The sequence below is a fragment of the Gymnoscopelus braueri genome (assembly GCF_963280865.1).
Source record: "Gymnoscopelus braueri genome assembly, chromosome: 9".
NCBI lineage: Eukaryota > Metazoa > Chordata > Actinopteri > Myctophiformes > Myctophidae > Gymnoscopelus > Gymnoscopelus braueri.
This window is the reverse complement of record NC_137610.1, coordinates 19,921,455-19,938,989: the sequence shown is the minus strand read 5'-3', so window position 1 is coordinate 19,938,989 and position 17,535 is coordinate 19,921,455. Positions and strand designations below refer to the sequence as shown.

Below are 17,535 nucleotides of genomic sequence, written 5' to 3'. Positions count from 1 at the left end.
AGCATTTACAAACTGTAAGCTATGCACTTTGTTATAGTAGTAATGACCTAAGTGGCATGGTTACTCTTACTGTAATTTCTAGAGTGAAAGTACAATCCTCTGCAGAGCCATGCCACAGCTTACTCAATTGTGATTTATATACATCTAAACAGCACATTTCTCAAGCTTACGCTTACATAATGGCAATATGTGGATTGAACAGAGAAAAGGAGGGTCAAAGCACACCCACAAGACACATAATATTTATTACTAGAGTCCAGAGAGACTCGTAGACAAAAGGAACCATTCTAATTGGTTCTGTTGCCTAGGACAGTGATTCCTAAAGTATTCTTTAGAAATGTGCAGATACCTCAGAAAGCAATGTTGCACATTAAGCAAATCATCTGGGGACCCCCATGGGGGGCAAGATTTGCAGCAAGATTTTTGTTGTACCATGTATTAATAAACCACCATGTTAAGCGTAGGCTAACTAGCTAGATACAAATAGGATTATTTATTTTTGTTTTGTTTTACAACGTTCTTCATTGATAAAATTGCTGGCTGCAGTTTTAATCAGAAATTATTATAAAATGAGCAATGACCAACATTATAGCTGTAATTCCCATTGGTGCATTCTATGTTTTAGTATATCATTGGCTGTTTTGTTTGCTCCAATCTCAGAACAGGGAAGGCTATGACCTGCTGGGCTGTACACGGCGAATGTCTGAGAAGATGAAGACTAAGTGGACCAATCCTGAGGTAAATCCAATTAGGGGTGCAACAGGTTATCGAACTAATCAATTTAATGAATAGTAAAACATTATCGAATTTTACCATTATACGACAAAGTATGAAATGGAGCTTAAATGGTTAATCAGTCTAATCCATTTAGTCAATTATAATAGTCCATTAGAATTTTGATTAAATTAGAATTTAATTGAAAAGTAGAACACTGGCAAGAAGATTATCGATAGTTGCAGCCCTAAATCCAATCTTATGCATAATGGACACAGAAACCTGAGTTTGAGTGCGTTGCAGTCAAGACAAGGGTTGACTTGCATGAAGCAGATCAACAAAGATTGCGTCACTATTTCTAGCCATGATTAAATCTCAACTGAAATTACAGCTTTTAATTATAGGGCTGACAATGTATCTTTTGATTTTATTATTTTTATCAGCATCAATTCTTGCCCCCATAATACATCTTTTCTGGAGTGGATAGTGTAAGATGTAGCTACAAAGTTTCTACAGAGACTCTTAAGTTTTGATTGATTGACTTGTTTATTGACAGCAAAACTTTGTTTTGCTACAATATGCAATCAAATGTTTGTACACATTTAGGATAAGGATAAGGATAATTCCTTTTAACAGGACGTTCATGAAAGTCCTTGCGGGCTTGTTTCCAATGAGGGCCTGTGAGCAATTTGATTGCATGCAATGGTCAAAAGTACGTCACAAAAAAGCCCAAGAGCTTATTTCCACTGTGCATCTTCATGCTTCCCCTGGAGGATGAACCCTACAGATTTTTGGGGACCCCATGGCCTTTCCTCTAACACCACTCTTAGGCCAATATTTGCATTTGCATCCAAGATATCTCAAAATCTCATTGTTTCACATGTAGCGTCATCAGCGTGGGGCAGAGTCGGCGCAGGGGAGACAACACAGATTTCCCCTGCTGGTATACTGGCATAGCATGGCTTTAAACTCGGATTCTATTTTCAAATAGTGGTAAAAGTGGTAAAAGCTTGTTTTCATAGACCAGGCCGCTTGTTTCTCTTGCAAAATCTGGAAACACTGCTGATTACAGGTCTGCATTACACCTGCAGTAGCCTACTAGGGAGGAAGTGGACAGATATTGAATGAAGTAGCACACAGAGAAAAACTCAATGGTGCTGCCCTGTAGGGGGCAATGACGCCGCCCAGGAGAGGGGCCAAGAACAAGGTGAATATCATGAAGGATTAGACTGATGATCCAACGCAATGTTGCATACCCAGATATACAGTATTCCACTGGTAAGAGACACTATTACATTTTCTATAGATATGAACAATTAAACCATTATAAACCATATATATCTAAAGCAATATCTTTTTATGACAGGAGGCGACCGAAACTCATCCTCCCTGTGTATGGCTTGCAGCCACTTTGTCTTCGGATCGGGTTCTGTGTCTTTATTTGGTGAACGAAAAAACGGGCAGTTAACCCGATAACTACTGAATAACTATAATTATGCGTCCACACTGATGAACCGTTATGTTCTGTAAACAGCAGTCCAGCCTGTATCAGAGCCCATATGGAGGGAAGGAGAGCAGGAGATGGTGAGACGGCTCTCCGTCTCAGTGGTGCTTGTGCTGAAAGACGGATGCAATAGGACATATGGATAATCTGACTCTGGTTATTAATTATAAGGAGTCAGGATGGTTGTAAGCAGAGCCCTATTCACAATGGTCTCTTCTCCGTTAACAATAAAACTTTAAGAGGGTGCGTCAGACCTATGTCCTTCTGATGGATTGCTCCTATGTCAGGCTTCTATTAAAGTTAGGGCAAGTGATATCTTTTTCTTAAAAGGTTAACGGATTATATTGTGATAGTAATCATTGCCATAGTGTTTGTTCAGTAACGGGGGTCTCCCCGTCTCTCCAGATCTTTAATAAACAGAAAATACTTATTGAGGTGGGTTGAAAAATGTCAGCCAATCAGGAAAGTGTACCAATTTATCAGCTTAAATTTTATAGTGTTCCAATTTTGTCTGCTCATTTCTTTCTGTCATCACTTCCAATTTCACTTGTTTAATCTGTATTCTGTGCAAGTTCTCTCTCCTGATTGGATAAAATGGGTATCCTGACAAATGTATTTTCTGTTTACTAAAGAGCTTACTGAACAAACAATAGCAACGAGTACTCTCAGAATAGATATTTATCACTTATTAAAAAAAAAAAAAAACCTTACCCTACTTTTAGTGTGGCTTTGCCTCACCCTTTTTGCTGATCTTAAGCTAATGTTAGGCATAACGTTTATTTAACAAAAACCCCTAGACATTGGCCAGAGGGAAATTGGCTTGCTAGAATATTGAGTCTTGTCTTCCAAATCATCAAATTTTATGTATAGTGCCAATCTCTGTTGGAGTAAAATGCCAAAAATTGTTTGCCTTATCTGTATGCGCTGGAGAATGGTTTTCAAACTTCAGAGATTTTATAGATATAGTATGAACCCAAAGGCAGTGGTAGTACACACAGTAACAGCTGCACAAAAGGAGCCTTTCTCCCCCACAGATTCACCATAGCAAAAATAATTCTAACAGTTTCTAATCACTTAAAGGGATATTTCACTTTAAAAAAAACGTTTGGTCATTTTATCATCTACTCAGGCCTTTGTGAGCCCCCCAGACAGTTTTTAAGTTGCTCGATTCAGTATTTAGATATTAAATATCCATTTTATCAGACACACCCCTTCCTATACAAACCCATTGTAACTTCAAACTCCATTTTAACCATGTTAGATTCATCAAAAACACCCATCCTTGGTTCTGGTGACTCATACCGGCCCCCTAATACGCAAGGGGGCCGCGTATTAGGCTTTTGAAAGTGAAATATCCCTTTAAATACCTACTGTATATACGTTGTTGAGAGTCAAATAGCTAAATTAGCCGATCTACAAAATTACGACATGTTGTGAGCTTGTAGATCGGCAATACTTGCCGATATGTCTGCCTATTTTCACCAAATGCTCTGCTAGTTTTTGCTGAATGTTCGCCTATAACGACGTGCCCAGAATAGGGACACTAGGGTTCATGTGGTTAAACCGTCTGTTCATCACAGAAAAATAAATCAAGCCTAGTTATCATATACCAGAGAGATACATAACAGAGGAGGACAGATGAGCCATTAATCATTGTAATTCAGTGGGCAGAGCAGTAAGCACTACAGTGGCATACACACTGCAGCGGGGAAGACACAGCAGTCTGGATTGAGATAAATAGGGATTAGGAAGAGATTATGTCATAAAGAGTTGGGAAGTATACACAGCGAGAGACAATTATTTCAATCCATACTATAATTCTTTTTGCCCCATTCAATACCCTCTGGCTTTCATCAAAGATATAATTCCACCAGAAGCTTTGGATTGATGTCACTGTATTGTGTGATTACTGAGTCATTTAATTTCAGGCTTCAGCTGGTGTCTGTTGTGGTTTGCATTGGCGCCTATGTGCTGACTCGCGTTTTCAAACTGACACTGTGATTTAAGCTTCATAAAATATGAAGTGGAGTAGAGTGCTTTAGTCAATCGAACAGGTTTTTAACTTGTATTCAACCAGATAAAATTATGCAAATACTAGTAAATACAAACTTTTCCCCGCTCAGGTTGTCCTAGTTTCTTGGTGGTACACACACAAAATCTGGGTAGTCATCCCCCCCATCTTACTGTGTAGAGCTTATTTGTTTAACCTGCTGGTTATCGTCTGATGAATAGAGGCCACAGTGTGGCTGCCTCAAAATCACTGTGTCCCTGAACACCCCCCAAAAACAATTCAAACTCAGTTTTCAATATAGGTCAATAAAATAAAAAAACTTTGGATATAGCCTAGTTATATTACAAAAGGCTTAATAGTAGTGACAGTAGTGCCACTGACAGCAGACTGTGGCTGTGTCCTGTGTATAGAATGTAACGGAGAGCAGTGAGGGTCATGACATGTCTAAGTGGCTAGGTCTCATCTATTCACAGCACCATCTACGGTGGCTGCACCTGCTCTTATGCAGCCGCCCCTCAGCACCAACCCTGCTCCGCTGTGCTCTGCCACTCTGGTAATGTAACCATGCGTGCGCGTACCGGAGAAGCATCGGGATTATGGGAGTGCCGCTCCAGGGACGTGACCTGTGGCAGACTGGCATAATGTAGAAGGTTAATTTGAACCTATCGGCTAGAGGTAGTACCATTATTGGCAGCCACCGCCACACCCCAGCTTATGGCCCCTATCGTACTGAAATATCAATGCTGCCCCCGAGCCTTCCTAGACCTTTTGTCTCACGCCACCACACCGGGGAGGTGTAGCGTGTTCGGAGAAAACCACTAACCTCGTCACTCACGGGGCTTTGTGTCAAAAACCATTATGAGAATTTATCGGCGTGTCCTCTCTGTTCTCTCAAATGTCAGCAGCTCTTATTATGCATGAGTGGTGGCGGCTAGAGTGACTGCTTCTGGCATGGAAAGAGTGTGTGAAAAAAATAAAAATTCTATATATATATATATATATATATATATATTTTTTTTTTTTAAATAAATAAAATATATTTTTATAAAAATAAAAAAAAAATCCCCCTGTGCGTTTGTGTGGTGGAGAAGTTTTAGGAGTTGAAACTTTAGATAAGCCTCAAGGGAATTAAAGAAGGAAGAGGTCTGTTTTTGTGCACGATTGCTTTTATTGTTGTGTGTGTGCGCACTCCAGTGTGGTTTGTTGTGCACCCTAGTACATTGTGTGTCTGTTTTTGTGCATTTTAACTCTATAACTGCCAAAGACGTTTATAAACGTCTTTGAGAAATTAGCTGTTGCCTGCCAAAGACGTTTAAAAACGTCCTGAAAAAATAAATTTAAAAAAAACTTTTTTCAAAACAAAAAAAATTCTAAAAAGATTCTCTAATTATTTAGTATTGACACCTTTTCGATATTCCAAACAAATAAGGAGATAACAATTTCCAAAGATTTGCTGCTCCATCCACCTCAATGTTAAAATTGAAACGGACAAACAATTCACAATGTTTTTTGGTTTGAAACCACTGGTTTTGAGCTATTTTCAAACATCAAACAACACATGACAACAAGGTCAAATTGACCTCGTTGACATTTGTGAAACCACACCTGAATCTCATCTGTGATTAGAAATTTTCTGGGGATCAATCATACTTGAGAAAAATATTTTGTGGCTATGCGAAAAGGTACCAAAATCGGTCAAAACCCTGGCAGGCTACAGACTGTTTCTGAAAAAACTCTGGCAGGGTAAGAGTTAAGGGGTGAGCTGATGGGAAGGTTTAACCCCTAGCTGGTGTTTACTTATTAAATTTTCGGTGCTTAATTATGTACGTTGCCTCAGGTGTGAGGATTTTAATCTCTCTGAGCTCATATCCCTGTTATCCGCAGGGGGATAGAATATATAGAAGACAGTACTGAGACTATACATATTAATGGGGGACCAGAGGAGTGCCATAACATGAGGGGGGTCCAGGAGAGCTGTCTGTCATTCAGCTAGTGGGCAAGACTTGCCAACACTTGATACTCGGGAGAGTCTGAAACATTGTGTGAAGTATTTCGTAGCCTCCAACCATGGCAGCGGGGGAGTCAGCATATCGTTGCTGTCGTGTCGGGCAGAAACCTCTTATCTCCATATTTCAACTTAGTATGTTTTCCCTTAAATTAATGCCCTACTTCGTCATACTGCAGTGTTAAACAAAAGTAGCAAAAATGGCCGATCTACCAGCTCACATCGTGTTGCACCGTGGCACGTTGTGAGCTTGTTGATCTACACTTTTTTATATTTTTGAAAGGGAAAGTGGTTTTAGACATACAAGGTTTCCACTCCACATCGACGATATGTACCGTTTTACTCCTATTTAATTTACTCACTTCCTGCTGCACATAATGCTGGCTATGGCACACTGCCTATGGGGCTGCTGGCTGCAGGTACAGACTAGAGGGATGGCAGTCTGACATTTGATGAACTCTCAGTGTCAGCCCTGACACACACACACACAAATTGACTTGCTTTTGGGAGAGAATAATACTTTTAATTAACTTTCTCTGTTCCTTTTTTGCGTTGGGGGCTGAATTGGAAAATGTGATTGTGGGACGAGATATGCAAGAGGGAGAGAGGGAGAAAGAAGGGGGTGGGTGCCAAATGGATGAAAGTGTTCAGTTGGAACAGGTCCACTACTTCCAGGGGCAGGCAGTTCAAACCCATTTGCTCTTAATGTTCCATTAATGCTTTTCAGGCCTTTCTAAAAACATTACATAAAACAGAGCCGCTAACTAAGCAGCATGCCAGGCACTGTTTGGGCAGTGAGAAGATTTCACAGAAAGTTTAAAAGCTTGGATTATTTTCAGTTCTCCATTCAAGTGGGTTCTCTATGTGTATTTTTAATCGATTTTACAGCAGGGCCAAGCTGCCAGGAACGTGGTGTGTATGTGCAGTATGCATGTACCGTATGTCTGTCTCGTCAAAAGTCAACCAATCACAGCTCCTGCCAGTACATGCATGGCACCACGAAACAGAAACGCCTCCAGTCATAAACAAAAGCGTAACTTATGAAGTGTGAAAGTTGGATCAAAGTTGAAATGCCGATATGCCGAATGGCTAAATACTGCATTTATTCACAACGGCCGCCAGTGTGCTGCCTGTTAGCGTTTTTGCTAAGCTAAACAGCTGCATGTCTGTCGTTGACCAGCGTTGACAGATTTTGTGAGAGAGAAACAAGCAACCATGTATATGAAAAGAAGTCCAAAATAAGCGGCTAGGGCAGGTCAGTTAAACTTAATTGTCGAAAGTCGTTTTAGAGCAGTGGTTCTCAAACATTTTCATGTCAAGGACCCCCAATATTTTCAAGTGACCAAAAAACAAGCCCAAAGTAGCTTATAATAATTAGACTTGGCAACACTGTCTGTCTGCTTGCACAGATCTACAAGCGCACAACGTGTCGCGGCAACTCCGTGTTGTAAGGTTGTAGATCTATGGTATGTTTGGTTTGCTGTACCATCGTACGACGAAGTATACACTAGGCTTTTAAAGTGACAGTACACACGTTGCCTTCTGTCTGCTTGAAAAATATTTGGAAAGCTTAAGACTAAGTGTCATGCTTAATTGTAGGCCAAAATTTACATTTTAACACAAATCTTTGCCAAATTTGCCAACAACTACCAGCAATAGGAAAGGATTGATAGTGGTATCGATAAGGAACACATATTTAATAATTAAACATGGGTACAAAATTTACCCTGAATCCTTGTGACTTTTTGGCAATGATAAGTTGGTATTAAATATAAGGTATTAAAAAAGTTCAATCTGACTTGCCTAAACCGGCAGGTACCCTGTTACATGTATTTTTCAGACTGGACAAAATTATATTTTTTTAATACAGAATGAGATCACATCGACATCGGTTTATATCGGTTATCGGCCATAACGGCAATTATTATATCAGATATCGATATCGGCCAGAAATGTCAGATCGGTGCAACCCTAGTAGAAACATATATTGAGTGTATTTATAGTAATTTTGAATTTATGAAATTCAACGTATTTACAAAGGTGGATCGTCACCACTCTAGTGCACATGACTAAGTAGCCAGCCTGTATAGTGCAACGTCGCCACTGAAAACCGCATTGTGCTTTCATTGAAAGAAGGAGTCTCTGTCTTGTGTCTCACTCGGGATTTGTGTTTGCTCCCAAGAGTTTTGGCTTTAGGTATACATTCCTTTTCAAGATTAATTGGTAGCACCACCTAGTTAATAATCAGTCTCAACGGATATTCTGTGTGAGGTTAATTCTGTTTGAATGGCTTGAATCATTGTAGTCAAGTGAAATGTCAATGGAATGTTTGAGTCTGAGAAGTGTCAATGGAATGTTTGAGTCTGAGAAGTTTGCCATTTTCAGTCAAACACCCATGACATTGTGTTTCTCCTACATAAAGGATTTCACTCATATTTGCTCAGTTGAATTTTTAAGCCAGCAGCTTCTATAACTCTAAATTTAGGCTGTATACTGTATGTTAGGCCCATGTAGGCCTAAGGCCCCTGTATAATGGGCATAGTCAAATAAAATATTGAAATAGAAGTTAATGTGTTCAGTGGTGCACATACTGTTTCTCCTTCAGGTCAGGTGGTCAATCTATGAAGTCGTCATCTATGATTCATGACACCATATAGAGTATGCACATGCATCACTTTTCTAGACTGAGTGGCAAAATATTGAGCACCATGGAGCATTGGAGTTTGGAAGCGCTTGTTGGATTCAAATCACTCAACCGTCCTGCGTACCACCTGTTTCTAAATTACACATAATGCAGGAGGCAGCAGGACATTGCGTTATTGAAAACAAGCGCTTCCAAACTCTGACACAAAAGAATCACCTGCACGGAATGTATTGACAGATGGAGGATAATTCAAGCTTTCCGTACAGCTGCCATGTTGGTGAGTTTAACGTTGTTTAACGTTCTGTTTGGATGTATGGGCTGTCAAGGGCAAGGTTTCAGCCCGATCCAACCCCACTGATATCGATTATTTTCAGCCATCGATTATTTTCTTAGCTATTCTATTGATAATTGTTTATACATTTGTTGTATCTTTTTACCCCCAAATTGATTATTATTTATTTTATTTATAATTGATTAAATTGATTAGTTCAATTAACTGCACCCCTATTTAAATATTTCCAAAAATAAATGTGTGGAGGTACTTAAAACATTCCCTGCCATTGACGCAGATCTGCGTCATTTGAAATCCAACGTTTGACCGCCATTGACACAGATCTGCGTAAATAATAAAAAAAACATGTTTTTAGTGATCACGCTAGAGGGTGCTCTTCGCCAACCTTTGAATGATCCCTTGACTGCGAGAGAACGATAGAACTGGAAATGACGTCATCCCAAAAAATATAACTCTGTCCACTCCTATGCTATGAGATTTAGAAAAACACATCTATCTCGGATTTCGTCTCCCAGACTGCGTTTTTTTTGGTGAAAACGAGCCGTATTCATCTGCCGTTAACGACAGAACGGACGATCGCGGTTGAAATGTTCTCGTTCCGGTGGATAGAAGAGACCCTCCCCCTCCCCCAGACAGGGGGAGGGGGAGGGTTAATTGTTTACATCCGTGTCCACATCGTGGCTTCCGTTGGTCTCTGTGGATCGTCAAAATAAGGTAACATTTTTGGCAGTGGCGGATTAATTAATTAATACGTGGCAAGGAATGTGTTAATTGGCCTACTGGCAGTGTGCACAAGAAATTTGGCGCCGGACAAACCAACCAACAGACAGGGACGAAAACATAATCTACTCCTTTGGCCTGGCAGAGTTAATTATACAATATATATACAATTACACGCATTTCAAATTATGCGTTATTTTTTTGACTTAAAAGCATTTAGTCACTTTGACCTGTTTCTGTGGATTTCAGTTCCAGTGTTCATTGTCCAGGAAGTACAAAGTATTTTTTTCTAAAGATATGACTTAACAAAACAAGTTAATAACGTCCTACATTTGCCTGTACTTTTCCTCGCTTCATTGCGCCCCATCTCTTTGCCCTTGTAAACACTGTGTCCCTATCTCTGCACCGGGCCCAATTGGAGGCCTCCGCTTGCAAGCGTGTAAATGAAGATTAGCACGCATGAATGCCTCCCTCCTCACTAGCAGGGCAAATGCTAGGGAAACTGCGTCTCCAGGCAAAGAGTCCAAGGGCAGAGGGGCTGCTGCTGCTCCCCACACATAAGAGCGCTGGGCTGAGATCATGACCCCCATCTACCAGAGGGGTCGTGGTGACTCTGAGAAAGGGCAGGTGGCTCCTTGGAGGTCTGGGAGAATAGGAGAGGTGGTGAGAGAACATGTCAGAGGGCCAGATTGATGATCCTGCCTAACAATTGGTCTTGGGCAACAATAAACGCTATGCATGACACTAACTGCTTTGTGACAGCCGGCTATTCCATTTCCGGAAGTTATATTGTGTTGTAAAATATTTGCATGCACTGACCAACTAATGAAAATGATTGAACCCATTCAGATGTTTGTTTAACATTCATCCTCCTAAATAAATACTATTTGCAGCTGACATTTTCCAATCAGCTAAATACTGATTAAATTGGGATATTTGTATAAATTTCCCATGGTAAACTACAGCAGTATTTAAACAGTCTGAGTATGTTTTGATAGTGTTGGCAACTTTAGATTAGAAGGAAAAATAAGTTGGAGGAACTGTGATAGCGCTAATGCACTTAGGCAAATCAAGTTCTTTGGCTTTAACTACACGTCTTTCACACTCAGACGAGAAAGAAAATGAAAAATAGGAAAATGGTTTGCGATGCATTGAGCTTGTAGATCTGCTATTTTCACAGAATGTGATTGTTTTGTTGAATGTTCACCTATTCTGACGTGCCCACATGGCATCATAAGCACTGTTTACAGTACACTGCAGATAATAATCAACCTTTTAGCCATATATCTGATTTAATTGATACAACTTGATCTGACTAGCACACCTTGATCTGACTAGCCCACAACATATTTTACAACTCCTTTGTACCCCTCTCCAGATAGTTTACATGAATAGGTTAAAAACAAATATATATATATATTATTTTTTGGGGGGGCGGGGGGGTGGAATTCAAAACCCAAGATATCATCATTTGAAGATTTGCTGCTCCATTCACTTCTTGTTTAACTTATTACTGAAAAAGGCTGTATCTCGGCTCCTGAGCACTTTTTTTTTTACTATGTATTTTTGGCCCAGACATGCTATTTTCAAAGGCAGACAATTACTGTCAACAAGGTCGCGATGACCTCGTTGACATTTGTGAAACCACACAGTATAACCCTCAGTGATTAGCAATCATCAGGGGATCGATCATAATGGAGATAATAATAAAGCAAAGAACCATTAAACACAACTGTAGCGCATATGACACACTTGCATTACATGTCATCATTGGGCTTCTAAACACACATCAAAACAATTGAATTAATGAAGTTGTAGCAGCAGTGGTGAATTTTTGTATATGCCCAAAATGTATTTTGCGCTCAAACACTTAAGTACATTTGTGCACAGTAATGAGCAGGAGGAATATTTGTTTAGTTTACATATGAATTGTCTCAAGATTTAGGAACATGCATATACTTTATTAGATGCATTTATTTTGAATTTATTGTATGCAATATCAGCAAGATGCAACTTCCAAATGTTTATATCACAGATGGTTCCTTGCATATTCCAACCAAATGATTACGTTAGATGTATCATTGCATTTAATTTATGCTCCATTGCGGCAACACCGTTGCGCGATGGTGGGAGTATAAATTAAACCTAACGTTGCTTGACAAAACCAACAAATCTAATGTAATGTCCCCTGCAAATGATAGGCCTGATCAGTGATGGTTTGCTTACTTGTTTTAATATGCTGAGATGATCAGGTAAGCGCAAAGTTCATTGACCTGACTATGAAGTGAATAGTGCAAATAGACGGAGCCCAGGAACTATTGAGAGACCATTACAACACTCCCATTGACTAACGTTGTAAACGTAGAATATTCACACATTGTAATATATATATTTTTTTTTCCTTCAAAACGTAATAGTTGATTTGGAATTTGTTGCTGTGTGCTCAGAGATAACAAGAATACTTATGTAGGCCTAGCGTATATGGTCTCGCCAAGATCCAAAAGTGTAATAACTCTTTCAATGGGTCTTTAATTTATAAAGTATTTCTGCAGCGGCAGTAATGTTTCAGCAGCAGCAGGGCGCCACTGTTACCGTATAACTCATATCACTGGTTCATTTACGATGAACTCATTCAGAGTAGGGAAATTCTACATGCAACTGCACCTAATGATCTTGAAGCATGGCCATCAGGCTTATAAAATGTCATTACTACAGTAAAACTACAGTACTGCTGTTTATTACTCCAATACAGAGTACTGAGCATTAAAAAATAGATATGTTTTCTAGAAGATTCCATTAGTCGAGCTTTGCAGTATAATCTAATGATCTATGATCATTTGTTTTGTTAATTGCAAAAAGGACTTTCTAAACCCTCCTTAGTGGAAAAAACTTGGAACACAGTGCCCATATTTTCTCTCGACTTTCATGCTTAATAGGTTGATAAGTTTCTGTGAAGCGCAATCTGGGGAATTCATGCCTTTTGATTCAGATGGACCAAAAAGTTACTGGGACACAAAGATTCTTCACTTTCCATTAACCTTCAACTCTCTCTGATTCCAAATGCATGTCTTTTTTTCTTATTACAAAAGGAACTAAATTAAAAATGTTACTGCTCTCGGTTGGTTTAGTGGGCGATGTGGAGGACCTGATTGCTTATGCAAAATTGTTGAATACATGACAAGACTTAAGCACCTGAGGGTGCTGGCTCTGCCAAACACAGCACAGGCTGATGATTCTTTGCTTCACTGGAGGTAAGGAGGCAGGGAGGGAGGGAAGGAGAGTGAGATGGAAACAAGAGGTAATAAATAGAGTGGAAGTGAATTGAAGTTTACCTGGGGGGAGGGGTAGATTGGTGCGACGCAAACTTTGGATTGTTGTCACGTGGCATCTGTGTGGGGGGAGGGGGTGCCGTGCGGACGTCTCCGTGGGGGGTATTGGAGAGGATCTGTTCATCGAGATGATGTTCAGTAATGAGTCGTGGCGAACAACAGAGCCTCATCGAAGAGCAGGAGAAATGGATTGCGAGGGAATCTCTGGAACCAGTTCAATTGCCTTGAAAGCTAAACAGATGGCTCGTTGTGGCGGAAGAAGCCACTGAGGTCTCTATCTGCGGATGAGACGCGTGGTCGTGTCCTCCAGAGGAGCTACGGCATGCCAACAATTCGCTGGCCACTGTGCAAATATGGTCTATTCACCATGTGCCATTCTGCCTGCACTTATTGTACCATATCTCTGTTCTCCCCCTCCCTGTTCTCTCTCATCTTTGGATTTTCCCCTCATATCCGCTTTGCTTTCTTCACTGTCATCTCATCAGTATTTCTACCGCCTCATATCCATGGATTATATCTCAATGATTCATACACTGAAGAATTTGCTCAAGTTCATTTAATCTTTTTAGCCTTAATGTCTGTCTATACCACGTGCTGTTTACATTTCTGACTAATAAAGTATAAATATAAACTAATCAATGAGAAGACAGCCCAATGTGCCTTTTAGATTTTTGCTCATCCATGCATGTACTTGCTTCCCACTAACAAAGGCACCCTCCTAATCTCTCCTCTCTCTCTCCTCCTAATCCCTCTCCCCCCCCCCCCTCTCTCTCTCGCCTCTCTGTTCTACTCCTTTGCCTTTATTGATCACCACCACCTCCTACTTTCAGATGTCTACAGAGGAGTTGGAGGCCTATGTGAACAGCCAGTTTGACGAGCTCCGCAGACTGGCGCGTCTGGAGGAGAAGAGGACACTCCACCTGGTGGACCTCAAGGAGGCCTTCCTAACAGCCCACGCAGCCGAGAAGATCGCAGAGATCAATGTCCACACCGAGCGCCTGGAGGAGGAGATGGCCTCCATCACACATCAGCTGGACCTGCTGGACCAGGCAGAGAATGATGAGGTGGCGCTGCTGGCTGGCCCTGCCAGGGCGGTCCTAATGGCCAGACCAGCCCCCCGACCGCTGGTGAGAACCCCTCTCTACATACTGCTGTCTAAAACACATATTGTATGATGTAGGTTGTTAAACACTTTAAATCTGACATCCCTAATTTGGGCATGTCATTATAGGTGAAAATGTTCAGTATGTACAAGTTCACCATGCGCCATGATGCGATGCCTTGTGGATGCTTGTAGATTGAATATTTTTTTAATGTTTTGAAATGGGCTTAAGTGGTTAATGATGTGTGTGTGTGTGTGTGTGAACGGATGGGTGGACTTTCATTAAAATTGGTGGTAACGCTCAGTAGGTTGACCCGAAGGGATGATTTACTTTTGGTTCGAAAAGGTCAAGGTGACAATCAAGTTTGTGGTAAAAATCGAATACTTGTGGGTGGATTTACATGGGAATGCTCAATAAGCTGCCAAGGACAGAGTAGGTTTTGGGTCTAGAATGAGAGATGTTGGTGTGGGCAGGATTTGCAGCCCTAGGTGCATTTGTTCCATTTTTCATCGCAGGCAGAATATTGAAACAAGTGCCACTATCCACAAACCCATTCCAAACGTAAGCATAGAGTCGCTTGAATGATTGGGATAATACATTATGGGAAAGTTTGAGAAATGCTGCTTTCCTTTCATGGTGTCAGCTGTGAAATGTGATAATTTGATACAGGTATTAAGAACCAGCAGAGTTGGCTGAAGGGGCTTAAGTGTAACTATGTTTGTCCTCTGGCTGTTAGCCAGTTACTCCTGCATACCAGCTGGGTACACCGTGCCTTCTCTTTTATAAGATAGTCCCTTGGCCAAGGTTGGGTTTCCTTACTCACACATGCATTCACTCATTCACTACAGCACACATGTAGTTATAGTGTGCACTTGCATGCACATACATAGGAAACATTCTTAGGATGGTGGTAACTCACTTTTCACCTGAAACCAGACTCTGCAACACTTCACTCTGTCCCTCTCCCCTCGTTTGAGCATACAGGAGGAGACTCTTATTGCTTATAGGCCCCAAATTAAAAGAGCCCACTGGTCCATTTGTCACCTGCTAGACTAGTAACCACAGGCAGGCGGGCAAACAGGCTGGAATGTGTTTTTCCCTGGTGAACCCATGCAGGGGCAGAGGGACTGCAGTAATGTGCAGATTGCTTTTCCAGCTGAGAAATGGATCCATGTTGGGCCAAGTTCATTATGGCCCTAATTGAATGCTGATGGTTATTCTGTTCCCTTGTGTTAGTTATCGCTGGAGTGGGCACTTAGAGATGTATGGTGGTTGGACGGGCCCAAGGAGAAAACGGTGTGTGGGAGTGGTATAGGGACATCCAGGGAATTACTGTCAGTGATTGTCATATACTGTGTGTGTACAGTATATGCGTGTGTAAGAGAATTACCCTAGATTTTCTTGCAAATATGTCCCTGTTCAGGACAGAAAGGCAGGGTTAGATCTACGAGGGTAATGCTAGTTCACGTTGTATCCACTTCTTGCAAGAGGTTTTCATAATGGTGCTGTTTCTTCATTTTTAAGCATGTCCACCTTCGTGTATGGGGTTCATGCATTATACTTTATTCATTCACTTGCATTACGCTTGGCAGCACAGTCCACAAATAATGCATATAACAACTGCATCAGCAAATCAATACCATGTTTTATTTGTTTTCCAGCATTAAGGTTAAATGTTTTTTATTAATTTTTTAACTAAGCATTGTTGATTTGTTTATATGCCCTGAACTTTTATGCAAAGTTTATGCAAAAGTTCTGTAAAATAATTCACAGCGCAAAATGGATGATGAGAGCAAACATCCGGGTCTTATGTGGTCCCCACTCCCCACACAGTCAGACCATGCTGATGTTGCCTTTCACAATCTCATGTCAAGTCAAATAGTTCCACAAAAATGAAGTATTGAAAGCATTTTCCTCTAAATTAACATTTTTAATTGCTATTTTGTCTTATAATCAATGCAATTTGTTTCACTAAGACTGATGTTTGAGAACAGAAAAGCATGTGAAAATAACCAAACGTTACCATTTCCCATGCAATTGTAAATCAATTCTACAACTGTTACATCAGCCAGCAGCTAAAGTATACCCTGGGATTTTCAGTGCTTCAAATGGAATCAAAACATTACCCGATATGACATCAGAAAACTCAAAAGTAGAACTTGATGAAACTGCTTGTTCTTTTTTCTTTTGTGTTTACTCTCCCCACCCTCCCCCTGCCTATAATCTAATCTCACAGTCCCTTTCTGTTGTAGCCTGCAGCATGTTCTGATGTAGTACCTTGATTCTAGCTGGAATTGTGGAAATGAAAACGATACCAGCTTCCATGTCAAGTTAGGAAAGGGAATGCTGCTTTGTATGCATATCAGCAACCTGCTACCCACAACCAAGTAAGAATAGGACTCTCTGGGGCGGACTAACATTCACAGGATGAACATTTTTCTTCCTGATCATTTTCTAGCCTTTAAACCCCTTCCAAAGCACAAGCCACATAATTGAGGTGATTCTGCTCGCTTTAGGTCAGGCAACTAAATTACCATTGGTTTTGCTCATAATCTTTTATTCATCTAACACACTCACACACTCGTACATACGTGTACACATACACACTAGAGAAGTAAAAAAAAAAGAAGACGTTTTCGGCACCTTGTGAATGGCAGCTGCGAGACCATTTATTACTGAAAAAGCCTTGTCTCTAAATTGAGCTCTAATCTCCACATCTGTCATTTAATCAATACAAAGTACTTGTGGGTAAACAGCTGTACCACTCCACAGTGTGTTTACCCTTCCAATGGTTGATGACTGTGATTAATAAACACAGATCTGGCGCCGATTGGCAATGATCTTTCTTTCCGTCTAACCAGCAATCTTGCAGTTTATGTGCGCGGGGAGGTCAGAAATAGGCACATCACTTAATCACTTTAAATCTTGGAACGTTTTTGGAATTTCTTAAAGCTTAAATATTTTAAAGAAATTCCCCAAAGTTTCCAAAAATAATAATAAATAAAATAATAAAATTAATAATCTAAGAATTCAACAACAAACAATAATTCAAAAACATTCAAAAATAATCAAAAATTACAATAAATATAGCTGCAAGCAGTGATACAGGGGCCAATGAATGAAATGGAATAGGCAAAAGGCAATACAATGCACAATAAGTCATAGAAACAGAATAGATTAAGTTTGAGACAAAGCAGCCCATGCAATTAACAA

General features: G+C 40.4%; 2 protein-coding genes across 3 annotated transcripts in view; both read left to right on the top strand.

Annotated features, from left to right (window-relative positions):
• The window catches only part of pdhx (pyruvate dehydrogenase complex component X), a 408,353-nt gene that overhangs the window by 251,479 nt on the left and 139,339 nt on the right, over window positions 1–17,535 (top strand). The window lies entirely within an intron of this gene.
• trim44 (tripartite motif containing 44) overlaps window positions 1–17,535 on the top strand; it is a 77,095-nt gene that overhangs the window by 5,328 nt on the left and 54,232 nt on the right. For both annotated transcript variants that reach the window (XM_080437837.1, XM_080437836.1), the window contains exons 3-4: window positions 661–738; window positions 14,050–14,346. In XM_080437837.1, coding sequence (XP_080293963.1) covers window positions 661–738; window positions 14,050–14,346 — 375 coding nt within the window. The remainder of the gene's footprint in view (window positions 1–660; window positions 739–14,049; window positions 14,347–17,535) is intronic.